At 36.9% G+C, this 12,664-nt stretch overlaps 4 protein-coding genes across 6 annotated transcripts in view; 3 read left to right on the top strand and 1 right to left on the bottom strand.

Moving 5' to 3' along the window:
• LOC134824632 (zinc finger protein 675-like) overlaps positions 1-12,664 on the bottom strand; it is a 105,282-nt gene that overhangs the window by 19,832 nt on the left and 72,786 nt on the right. The window lies entirely within an intron of this gene.
• The window catches only part of LOC134824657 (BRO1 domain-containing protein BROX-like), a 56,840-nt gene that overhangs the window by 2,159 nt on the left and 42,017 nt on the right, over positions 1-12,664 (top strand). The window lies entirely within an intron of this gene.
• Positions 3,902-9,803, top strand: LOC134824692 (metallophosphoesterase domain-containing protein 1-like). Its single transcript, XM_063836666.1, has 8 exons — positions 3,902-4,127; positions 4,314-4,386; positions 4,927-5,110; positions 5,272-5,378; positions 7,126-7,192; positions 7,441-7,597; positions 7,875-8,027; positions 8,147-9,803. The coding sequence occupies exons 1-8, from the start codon at positions 3,980-3,982 to the stop codon at positions 8,158-8,160; spliced, it is 903 nt and encodes a 300-aa protein (XP_063692736.1). The 5' UTR covers positions 3,902-3,979; the 3' UTR covers positions 8,161-9,803.
• LOC134824677 (metallophosphoesterase domain-containing protein 1-like) lies at positions 9,995-12,492 on the top strand. Of its 2 annotated transcripts, XM_063836648.1 has the most exons (7): positions 9,995-10,178; positions 10,338-10,502; positions 10,675-10,753; positions 10,976-11,120; positions 11,519-11,671; positions 11,820-11,893; positions 12,070-12,492. In XM_063836648.1, the coding sequence occupies exons 1-7, from the start codon at positions 10,023-10,025 to the stop codon at positions 12,240-12,242; spliced, it is 945 nt and encodes a 314-aa protein (XP_063692718.1). In that variant the 5' UTR covers positions 9,995-10,022; the 3' UTR covers positions 12,243-12,492. The 2 variants fall into 2 exon arrangements, with proteins under 2 accessions (XP_063692718.1, XP_063692726.1); XM_063836656.1 differs by lacking the exon at positions 9,995-10,178 and having other exon boundaries at positions 10,407-10,502; positions 10,671-10,753.

The following is a 12,664-nucleotide window of genomic DNA, read 5'->3' as shown; positions in this document are numbered from 1 at the left end:
ATATAAATACACACAAACACACTAGTACCGAACAATTGCACTGTAAAACATGCTCACGATACACTCAAAATTGGAAATATTCAACGGCTCGTATATGAAACTTAGCGACTTACACTCAGTGTACACCCAGTGTTAACCAGTATTACACACTAGTAAATTCTACGTAACGCGCGAAAACAATAATTCTGTAGCGTTTTCATTGTCACATCTCACGTCGACGGGATTAAACGCGCGCGTGCGCGCGTAACAACTTATCTTACTGCTAACTCAGCGACTAAACACACAACGACTTAGACAATTGACAGATGATTAAACAATTGTGAGTAATGACGGACTTAACTGTATGGGTCAACTACTGAAACTGTATTGTTTACTATCTTATTCATTATACTGGACATGAGATGACGAAGTATCTTAAGCAGCACTTTATACCCCCACCTAGAACTTGATAAGTCACGAACAATAGAACCATAAAACACCAATACAATAAAACATCTTGATCAATAAATGCCTAGCAGCACCAGACAGCAGCCGTGTACCTTTTTCGACTCCGTGGAGTCCATGATGGACTTTTGTTTACTTTTGTTAATAATCGAACCAACCTTTCTTTCTCGAAACATGTATCCTATTGTATTTCATTATAGTATTAAGATGTGAAGATATACTATACTAGATATTACAACGAAATAGAGGTATACCAAATTGGCCCTTGATATTAACTATAACCGTGTTGATGGTTTTAAATTTTGTATGTTGTAAGTATTTAAGTTTGTGAAGCGTTTACTCCTCCCCCTCAGCAAGACAGTTAGATTGTAGATTAATGATAATAATTGTCAAATGACGTTATATATTATATAACAGTTATAAATGTTCAATAGTTGTAGAGCGATTTCAAGAGTAGTGGTCCACAGGGGTCCGAAAAAGCCGTACAGGCACTTGGGTCCTTATCCTTGTCACTAATCTCAATTGGATTCGGTTTACACAAAACATAAACATTTAGACATACACATTGACACGATATTTATTAGAAAGCAAAAAGTATAAAATAATACGTGCGTGCGCGGCTTGAGCCGCGCTGCATAAGAACGGATGCGTGCAGGGGCTGGAGTACGCTTGTATGTAGATTAATGAAATGTTGCATTGTAAATATTTAGAATTGACGATATATTATGATCTAATAGTAAATTTTACAAAGCTGGCTTTAGATTTAGGTAAGATTATAATTTATTTTTAAAAAAACCACGGATAGTTTTAAATTTATTTTTATTTGTCGTATAATCATAAACAATTTAATCCTGTTTTCAAGAATGCGCGGCTTTAGCGGCCGGTTATTGACTTATACATTAAATTGAATTTTAAATAGAAATGTGAATATATTAAAATTTAAAACTTTCAAAACGGAGGCTTATAAATATTATTATATTATGATTGTAAAATAAAGGATAAAATTTTAAATTTGTTTCACTAAAAAAAAAAATTTGTTTCACTTTTTCGGCTTAGTGGCTCAGTTGGTTAATCCGGGCCTGGTATTGCTTGAGGTACCAGGTTCGATTCCCGACTCTGTCACTAGCTGTGGGGTGAGCGTCGTCGACGCTCAGCTAAGGATCCTGAGTGGTCTATGCAGCCCCCCGGTCCACTCAGCCAAATACTCGAGAAATCGGGTGTGAGGGTTAAATGAGGAGCTGCCCATTGCAGCAAAGTCTCGGGCGAAGAAAGTATGGTACACACTACCTTAACCGTCACTGGCCTAATGTATAATTGAATCCTTCGGCTTCCTGTAATTGGCTGGTTACACACTTGTGTAACAATGTGGCTGTTGGAATGTCCGAAGTAAAATAAGAGTTGAGATTAAAAAAATAGTAATTTCAGTTTGACAGAAGCTGCAGGAAACCTTACTGGTAGGGGCCTAACTTCGAAAATAAAAGAAATAGAAACGTCTGGTTTTCAACAAAATGTTCGTCCCGTAAAACTAAAGTTAGCTCCCCAGCTAGGAGAAGAGAATTAGGAGAAGAGAATTAGGTGACTGTATTTTGTTCTAATGTTGATATTAATATAAGTATGTTCTAGTTGTTACTCCTTTTGTTTTAACGTTTTTATGGTATTCTCCTTAAATTATTTCAATGCAGTCACTCAGATGATTTTTAAATCAGGACACTTAAAATAAAGACACATACTCTGCCCACAATAAGGGGCCATAATTTTTAAATTATGTAACAGTATAGAATTATTATTATTATTATTCCCCAGGAGCACAATTTGGGACAACCTAGATTTTGAATTATCGCGAAAAGTCATATTTTGGGCCTGGTAAAAGTGCGCAGCTTTAACTTTGCGGATTCTTGTTCTCTGATTGGCTGAATCGTATCACGTGCATGGTACGTGGTGCAATTGCATTCTTGGAATGTTTGAAGCGTGCAAATCACCTGTAGTAATATCGCCAGCCAGTTAGGTCTGCTGGGTGAAGGACGGCAGCTCAAAAGGCCCAGTGCACCATCGGCAAGATCAAGGACTCGAGTGCCAATAATTGCTTTTATAGTGGGATATATAAGCGGGACTCAAACTACCTAGCCTGTAATTTATAATAACAAGAAAACAACAAATTTTTCAAGAAAACAACAAATTTTTATTTAAATCAATTATAGCAACAATTTGAAAAACTTTAAAGTTCTTCTATTACCATGGAATATACTACAGGTATGGTGACTTGGGCTATTGAGTTGTCTTGGAGAGAGCAGACCGTAAAGTTTACGCACCACCACGGCTACCTACCTACCCCAGTTGTTCTTTTTGGTTTATCAGCTTGTATTGTTATATTTATGGACCCCAAGTCACCACACTAAGAAGGAGTATGTAAAAAAAAATAACCTTATTATAACAAATTATCGAAACATGTGTGACAGTGTGTGTGGACATTTGTTTTCTAAAGCTAAGACCTATCATCTATTGTTGCAGGTTAATAACCTTAATAAGACTCGCGCCGAGTTGGAACAAATATTTTGCAATTATCAACCGGTAAGGGTCTTGCTGCAATGTAGCAAGTGTAATGACACATGGCCACTCCTAGCTACTATGTAAGCTCATTTTCCATGAGAGAATCGTTATCTGAAATATTTTCACCAGAAGCTACATCATCTACCTTGCCTGCAAAAAGATAAAGGTAGCCGGTTTGGGTCACATCGCTACATCCAACATTGTCATGCATCCTACACTTAGTTTGATTCACGATGTCAATCCTTCACAGCTCGGCGAGGCCCAGTGGTGCATCTCGCCGACCTAGCGAAGAGATGTGGTTGCGAGAAGCATTATTGGATGCGCGGCGCGGCCCAGTAGTGCATCGCGCTACAAACACTTAGTTTGCAAATGTCATATACTTTCAGCTAAGGGCTCCTTATTCCAATTGGCACTTTTTCTGTTTAGTCATCTCATTCTCATAGCCATGAAAACCGTGATTGATGTTTGAACTAGGCTTGTAGCTAGATCGCTATGGCTTGTGTTGTATGCGTGTTCAAAGGACCATGAACATTGAACCTGCAAGTTCTTGTTTTTTGTTAGTAGAGCATATTGGGCTATACTGGTTCTAACAAGTTCATTATCGGATGTTTATTTATATATTTATTATTATATTATTATTCATTGTAATGGCAATAAAATTCAAGTTTTGTTTTACTTAAAATTTTGTTTTCCTTGTGTGACATGGGAGAAGAATATGTGAACTTCAGTCACACAATCAAGCCCCAGGTAGATTATTGGGCTAGCTTCCTCTTCGCTTTTGGTCTGATAGTCTACCATAGTAGAATGAAAAATTTTTTCAGAATGTGCTTTATGAGGATCGATCTGGTGGGCTTACTTTTTATGCAATTGAGTATTTTTTTCCCATTGTAATATTCAAAGCATGTTCATTCAGGGTATGACGTTTTGGGAGTTTATTTGTGGGCCACCTGCCTGTAGGTAATGAATTTGTTAAACCAATGGGAGACCTATGCCCTTGCCATATAAAATGTTACAAACGTGGTGCAAATATCGTCTCCTACCAAAATCCCTATCAAATGCTCCTGATGAGTTTGTAAAATTCTATCAACAAGGATCACCTAACTCTATAAAAAAACTTGATCACCGCTTGTATCAAGGTATGTGTTTCCAATGCAATGTATTTTTATCGCAATTAAAAAATATCATCACGTTATTGATAAAACTAATTAGTAATCACAACAGAGATTTCACGACCTGTTACCATATGCATGATCTTCATAACAGTGTTCATTAAATCGTGCTGGGATGTATCATTCATTTTATGACTGTGACTCAATTTATAGGTCTGGAACCAAAAAGAGAAGGATTCAAACGCTTTGTGGTTATTTCTGATACTCATAATCGAACCTCTATCGAGTGAGTATTACAAAATGAAGATAGTTTTACGTGGTATTAATAACCATGGTTTCGTTTGCTTGAAAATTTGTAGATACAGAATAAATGCACATTTCATCAGATTACAGACGCCTTCTTATCAAGAGATGGGTTTTATCCTGAATTTTTTCGTTGCTCTATTTTTAGATATCAGTCAACTTCTAAAGTAACAGATGCATGTGACTGAAATTCTTCCTAACCACAGTCATTCTTTTTAAGATTGAACTGATCCTCTTGATATGATACACTTTGAATTCCTGACACAAATTTGCAAATAACATGCTTACTTCCGATTGACCAGTCTTGCTGGTTCTTTTGGCAGGCGAGCATGTTCAGGCATTTGGCTGTGCTGGTCCTGAAATTAAGTTTGTATAAATCAAATTTTTACCTATATTTATTATGATATATTTATTATATTTAAATTTTGTTTTTCTTATAAATTTGTTTTCCTGAATGGTTCAATGGATATGAGTTGAATCATGTAACTGTAAGAGAGTCACTATTTACACTATTCTGTTTCAGGACTGATATACCTGATGGTGACGTTTTGTTGCATTGTGGAGATGCTACAATAAGAAGCTTTAAAAAGGAATTTGTGTCATTTAATGAGTGGATAGGAGCATTGCCTCATCCTAAGAAGATTGTGATTGCAGGAAACCATGATAGGTTCTTGGAACTTCGCCCTTTAAATACATTCTTTAATGTAGTAAGTTCTGACTTCTGAGTATTCTTTTGATTTTTACTTTTCTTTTGTTTCAAGCTTTGTTTGATTTAAGTCTATACTTTATGATATTAGAGGCTCGAGATGAAGATAATGTATTCAAAGAATATTTAAGGTAGTTAAAAATGTAACTTCTTGCATTACAGTTTGGTGCCTCTGACAGGGAAGAGTTATTGGAAGAGTTTACCAATTATACTTACATTGAAGACGAAAGTATTAATGTGCATGGTTATACAATTTATGGATCACCATGGTAAGTTTGCTAACTCAAACATTGCATTACCATGTTTTTGTACCATTATTAAAATTTTGTTTTTCTTAATTATTTGGCATACTGTTACTTTGTGTTCAAGATATATTCAATTATTATATTTTTGCTTAAATTTCATACTTTCATGCATGGAAATCAGAATGCCTGATTAATTAACAACCAATGAGATCAATAATTAAATACAGTGGCCACAGTAGGATATTCAGGTTCTTTTGCGATAGTCAAAACGCGACAACTAGCGCTGGATGGCGACAACTAGCGCTAGTTGTCGCTATCCAGCGCTGGATAACGCTGGCTAGCGCAAAATATATATGTTTGATAATTGTCGCTATCCAGCGCTAGTTGTCGCCATCCAGCGCTAGTTGTCGCCATCCAGCGCTAGTTGTCGCTATCCAGCGCTAGTTGTCGCTGGCTATGCGACACTGTCGCACGCGATAGTTTGCGATGGCCATCGCAGAAAACAGTTCGATAACTAGCGCTGGATAGCGACAACTAGCGCTGGATAGCGACAACTAGCGCTGGCCATCGATATCCAGCGCAAAATGTTTGCGCTATTACTTGTCAGCTAGCGCTGGCCAGCGCTAGCCAGCGCTAACCAGCGCTAACCATCGCTAGCCAGCGCTAACCATCGCTAGCCAGCGCTAACCATCGCTAGCCAGCGCTAACCAGCGCTAGCCAGCGCTAACCAGCGCTAGCTGACGAGTAATATCGCAACTATATTGCGCTGGCCAGCGCTGGCTGACGAGTAATACTAATACCAATATCGAGCGTGCTAAATCACTCTACAGTCGATCTTCGAGGTTGTTCTAAAAGGGCCCCCGATGGTTGTAACCAACTTCAATCGATGTATTTTCGGACGCTAATTCCGAATCAACCCCCATGGGCCCATGACATATGGTTAAAATGCTCTCCTGACGAGATATTGGCGAAAAACTGTACATGTATCGATCACGTGATATGACCGTATAAGGAAGTTAGTCTAATTTCTCGTTATTATTAGGGTTTCAGCATATGTTTTTGTTAAGGATTGGGTTAGGGTTAGGGTTGGGATCAGATTAGAGGGTTAAGGTTTCGAAAAGTCGTTCAGAACCAGCTAGAGTCAGAGAATGACAGTCGAGTGTAAAGTGATTAATCATCATCCGACTAATATCGCAAGTATATGATTTTGATACATTGCGCTGGCTAGCGCTGGTTAGCGCTGGCTAGCGCTGGTTAGCGCTGGCTAGCGACAACTAGCGCTGGCTAGCGCTGGCCAGCGCTGGCCAGCGCTAGCTGACGAGTAATAGCGCAAAAATTTTGCGCTGGATATCGATGGCCAGCGCTGGCCAGCGCTGGCTATCGCTTAGCGCTGGCCAGCGCTAGTTGTCGCTATCCAGCGCTAGTTATCGAACTGTTTTCTGCGATGGCCAGTTGCGCTGGCCATCGCAAACTATCGCGTGTGACAACTAGCGCTGGATAGCGACAACTAGCGCTGGATGGCGACAACTAGCGCTGGATGGCGACAACTAGCGCTGGATAGCGACAATTATCGAACATATATATTTTGCACTGGCCAGCGTTATCCAGCGCTGGATAGCGACAACTAGCGCTGGATGGCGACAACTAGCGCTGGATAGCGCTAGTTGTCGCCATCCAGCGCTAGTTGTCGCGTTTTGACTATCGCAAAAGAACCGATATTCATTATTCATTATAATAGCAATCTCCATTAGTACATTATACAACCATTTAGGACTCCAGTACATTTAGGAGGTTTTCAGAAGCAAAGAGGAAAAAGTATCAGAACTAAATGGGACATGGTAAACAATACATCTTTTCGTGATTATAGTTGGTGGAAAAATACACAGTTTTTATAGAAAATACATGAAAACTAACGAACCGATAGCTAAAATAAATGATGAAATAAAGCAAATTTGTTTACTCAATAAACTTCCAAATTTTTACACAAATACATCATTTTGTTTCAAAGAAAATTTGCCGAATGACCGAATGAACAATAATATATTATATAATAACAAATGATTCCTATCATAATTTGTCCACCCAGATTCCAAGTAACACCGATATTCTGCTGACTCATGGACCTCCGGTATCTGTTGGGGACTTAACCAAGCATGGCGACTATGCAGGATGTGTTGATTTACTTGATCAAATTCAAAATAGAATCAAACCCCTCTTTCATTGCTTTGGTCATATCCATGAAGGTAGGAACTAACTTTTTATGATTTAAATAACAAGTTAGCTTATTAAATTGACTTTAATTATAAATCGTGAAAAACGATACAATGCACCAGATTTAGCTCGTCCCAGGTTTTAAAAGGTTTGCTTCATATTACTACTTACTAAAACGGGTGAAAATGTAAATTATGTGGTCGAAGTTTGTTTGTAAGTTTAGTTCACATTTCTCATAGTGGCTAGAGCTGCAGTAAGTGGAAGGCTAGTTCCCTAAAATTAATGGAAAAATGAATTAACCACTTTCAGGTAATGGAGTTTACACAGATACAACTACAACTTACATTAATGCTGCTATCTGTGATATTTCTTACAAAGCAAGACAACCTGCTTATGTTTTCGATCTTCCTGAGAAGAATAACGAGGACTATGATTTGGAGCCTCCTCCATATCATCTTGAAGGTATTTGCAGAATCAGCTCCCAATGAATAGGACATTTCACCGTTTGAAATTTTCACCGTTTGAATTGCTGTTCAATGTTCATACTAGAGCATTTTAAAGTTAAATTGGTAATATTTCAGCAGCTGATGAATAGACAAGAAATCGACGTTTGCAAATTTCTGCAATCGTGTGCAACTTATAGTTATAGGTAAAAATAGGTTTAATAATTTGGTTGACTTAACCTGAATAAACCTGAGCACGTGACCCCTCCCCCTAGATGACCCCCAATTCTAAGGTGACCCTTAAGAATATGCACCTAAACAGGTCTAAACTATCTGTTAGTTGTTTATGCAGTGTAACAGAATATTGTTTCAGTATGTACATAGCCTGATATTGACGAAATGTGTTTTATTTTGATAAGTGTACACTATTTATAGCAAATACATTGTAATGCTTGTATATATTATTATATATATATAATAATGTCTGTATAACACACGGATTGTATCTATAATTAGTTTTGTTAACTAGGCGTATTATGATGTAATGCCGTATTGTTGATACTCACCGTTTAAATATCATGTACACACTCGTTCGTTCATCATGGCATCATGGTCTTGGTATTACTTGAAAACTTACCTTACGAATTGTTGGTACGAATCGCTAAAAATCTGCAAGCAAAAGATCTTTCTCAATTTGCATTAGTGTCAAAGTATTTTAGATGTCTTATTTTTGATGACAGCGTGTGGTTTCATTTGTCAGTGCACGAATTTCCTGTGTTAGACTTCTCAAAAATTCAAGTTCAAAGATCCAAGATGATGTATTATGATCTGGTAATCCACAAGAAACTGATTGGTATCTGGCAGAACGACCCATCAGGTGTGATGCAAATAAAAATAGCTGAAACAGGACTGATAGGACAAAGGATAAAACTAATTTGTGGAGCGTACGGTCAGTATCCATATCTTGTCTCTGCTGGTAAATTGAAACTAACATGGGACCCTGAACAGGGAGCATTTGATCGCCCAATTGCGATGCTTTCTCCTGGTGGTAGTTGGATAAAATGCTTTCTCTACTTCTCCTCCAACCATCTCTTGATACGGGAGTCTCTGGGTTCATTTACCCCTAGTCTCGCAGAAACATTTCATAAGATTCCAACTGTTTTAACAAAATCACTGAGGAAAAACTTGATACAGCCAGGTTTGTTCGTGTCCTCTGGTGGCCAGGTAGAATGTCCGATCGTCATTGTAACGTACACACCTGATATGGAACATATGAATGTGAAGAAGGTTTCGGAATACTCTGCTTTGCAGTTGGGAACAGAATCTGCGAAAGTTTCAATATCCAAATTTTGTGATACATCTGTTATATTCGAAAATGAAGACCTCAACAGATTTAATAACTCATCTCATACAAGTACAAGAGAGATCTCTTCAAGATTAGATGCTTTTTCAGGTGGTGTCTTGAAAAGGCTCTGTCCAACATATAAGGCCGTGTACTCTTGCTTGGTAGAATCCACAATCCAACCTGGGCGGACATGCCAAAATTCCGGATATTGTATTATTCTGAATAAAGATCTGTTCACAATATTTAATTGTGCATTAGGACGTTTTAGGCTTTATTTTAGATTGGAATCTATACTAAATAATTAAAGAAGAGTTGAATGTTGATTAAGATTTAAGTTCATTAATAATCAGATTGTCTGTAATTAGATAACGATAATTCCGAAAGCTTTTTATTTCTGTATCGAAATTTCTTGTATTTAATTTGATTTTTGTAATGATTAAATACTGTTACTCAAAAACTGATATCACTATTATATTATTTTTCGAAGTCTCAAAAATCGACTAAATTTCGGGATTGTGCTATGAAAAACGTAAATTTCAATGTCAGATTATTCCAGAATAACATCTGAATTTAATATCATAAGAAACACAACAGACTCCCCTTACATATTTTAAAGTTCTGAACCAGTCTATATCATTACCAGCTTCATGATTGAAAGGGGAAATTCGTATGTTCAGTGCAGCGAAACAGTGGGTTACAAATATGACTGGAATTGGACAGGGTGCAATTTCTCCTGAAGCATTTGAGACTTTTTGGAGCGAGTGTACGAGTATACACGCAGATTCTCCTACTAGGTTCTATAAGGAGGTTCTTAATAAATTTCAGGTGACTTATGGAGAAAATTAAGTGAATTTTCCGTCTTTTAAACCTTCGATTTGATAACAGATGATGTGTTACGGTATGTTAAAAATTAAATTCAAAGCATAAAATATTCCTATTCATATGTATAATATGTTAATCAAGCAAGATAAAATGATCTTACAGAAACAAGACAGACGAGATATACATTCACTTTCTGACGATTCCACTTACGATCCTGCCACGAAAGTAAGATTTGTGTGTACATCTGATACTCACAACCAAACGGATAGGTATAACTTTCAAGTTCCTGATGGAGACGTTCTGATACATGGCGGCGACTTTACCCAGGTTTTAACCCGTAATAATTATTATAATTTATATTGTTATGTTGACTTTTATTGAAAAGTGCTTAAAACCCCCGAATTTTTAAGTATTCTAGTCTTATTCGATGTTACGAACGATTGCTCCTAAATGTATATAGAATGGTTGTTATTTAATGTTAAATAGTCATGTAAGTCAGGTCGGATGTGTGAAGGAGGTTGAACATTTTGCAGATTGGCTGGACACACTACCTCATCCTATTAAGATTGTGATCGCAGGTTGGATTGTTGGTTATTTATAATAATGATTTATCGACGAGTTTTTATTTATTACGGTTAAGAATATGACTACGGTTAAGAATGTGAATGTTAGTTTTACACCTTAGTCATGTGAATGCGATTGTTAAAATTAAGTACTCCAAAAATCTTACATTGTTATCAACATCTCCTTAGTCCACTCTAACACATATAATATAATTACCCTATTTTTATGTTCCACAGGAAATCACGAACTCTCGTTTGATCCAATGACCGCATCTGATCCCAACATTCGTGAAAGACTAATTGGTCGACTGCACAAGAGCTGTACCTACTTGGAAGACAACAGTGCTGTTGTCAGTGGCATCAAGATATTCGGGTCTCCCTGGTTAGTTGATTTTGAGGCATTTACAAAATATGTAAACGGTATTTCGTTAACGATTAATCTGTTGCCCACAAACTATAATAAATCACAGCACTACACCGTAATAATATGGAAGTCTAGTAGTAGTTCACTAGTAGATTAGTTAGTACAATGTAACATTTTCTATCGGCCATATCTTGCTGTTTACCAGTAGATTACTTAGTATAATGTAACATATCTTGCTGTTTACTAGTAGATTAGTTAGTACAGCATATCTTGCTGTTTACCAGTAGATTAGTCAGTACAATGTATCTTGCTGTTTACTAGAATACAACATATTTTGCTGTTTACTAATAGATTAGTTAGTACAATGTATCATGCTGTCAGTGCACGAAATGCCCGTACTCAGGTACCCACCCCAGGCAACCTTTGTTTGGAAACTGGGGTTATAACCTAAAGAGAGGTGAGGAATGTGCTGCGAAATGGAAGGAGATTCCTGATAACACTGACATTCTGATAACACATGGCCCTCCTATTGGACACGGAGACAGGGTCCGCAACGGCATCAGGGCTGGGTACGTTTATTGCAGTTTCAACTTGGATATATAATGTTTCCTCCACGTAATTAGATACATATCATGACGTAATGTAACTACGTAACTTTATTACCAAAAACAATGTTTTTAACTACTTCGCCATCTTTGACATTTTTCTACCTCTCAGTTGTGTTGATTTACTTCAAGAAATTCAGCTCCGAGTGAAGCCTCAATATCATATTTTTGGACACATTCACGAAGGTAAATAATTATCAACTGTCACTACCATGTCCTAGCAATAATTTTTAACAACACTAAAATTGATTTGAAGTTTTTCTTCTATGCATTGCTTGTATTCGTAGATATATCATAAGGTAGATACTAGGAACATACCTTGTAGGTATTTTTCATAATATGATATATAAATCCTTCAATAGATGCAGGAGTCACAACGGATGGACAAACGACCTTCATCAACGCTTCAATGTGTACATTAAGATACAAACCCGAGCAATATCCTGTTGTCTTTGAAATGGATAAGATTTCTGAGGAAACTATTCTCGTGTCTGCTCCTGCTGAATGGAACTTATCAGATCCACGAAAGAAATAATCATGTGAAATATTATGTGCTTTATGTTTTCTCGTTTAATTTTTTACGCATGATTTCGTACACGATAGTTTAGTTAATGATATTTCTATCTGTCCGAATCGTTTTCTTGATATGAATGGGAATTTACGTACTCTGAATTCTCAGTTATCAATGTAGGTATGCGTTGCTTTTAATTATTGATGTAAAATGTACATACAGTAGTTTATAATGCTATTGTAAATTAGGATCAAATATAATATAATGTATATAATGTATTATATCAGTTTAGTAGATGGTATAATTTTGTACTGTATTGTTGAACTATTTTAGTGTTTGAAAAGTGGACTTTAGTGTTTATGAAAATCTTATTTTGTTGTGCTATTTTTCTGCTGTGGGGACGTTTATATAATATATTCTTGTTGTGTGATGTGTAATTGTGTATA

This window comes from Bolinopsis microptera, chromosome 1 (genome assembly GCF_026151205.1).
Source record: "Bolinopsis microptera isolate Bmic1 chromosome 1, MBARI_Bmic_1.0, whole genome shotgun sequence".
NCBI lineage: Eukaryota > Metazoa > Ctenophora > Tentaculata > Lobata > Bolinopsidae > Bolinopsis > Bolinopsis microptera.
Note: the sequence above shows the minus strand (reverse complement) of the source record. Positions and strands in the feature narration are given on the sequence as shown.

Bases quoted from the DNA above. Each gene is read 5' to 3' on its own strand.
- LOC134824692 (XM_063836666.1), top strand. From the start codon at position 3,980: ATGCCCTTGCCATATAAAATGTTACAAACGTGGTGCAAATATCGTCTC. The intron at 4,128-4,313 runs GTATGTGTTTCC...CTCAATTTATAG, and splicing joins TGATCACCGCTTGTATCAAG to GTCTGGAACCAAAAAGAGAA. The intron at 5,379-7,125 runs GTAAGTTTGCTA...ACAACCATTTAG, and splicing joins ACAATTTATGGATCACCATG to GACTCCAGTACATTTAGGAG.
- LOC134824677 (XM_063836648.1), top strand. From the start codon at position 10,023: ATGTTCAGTGCAGCGAAACAGTGGGTTACAAATATGACTGGAATTGGA. The intron at 10,754-10,975 runs GTTGGATTGTTG...TATGTTCCACAG, and splicing joins TATTAAGATTGTGATCGCAG to GAAATCACGAACTCTCGTTT. The intron at 11,894-12,069 runs GTAAATAATTAT...ATCCTTCAATAG, and splicing joins TTTTGGACACATTCACGAAG to ATGCAGGAGTCACAACGGAT.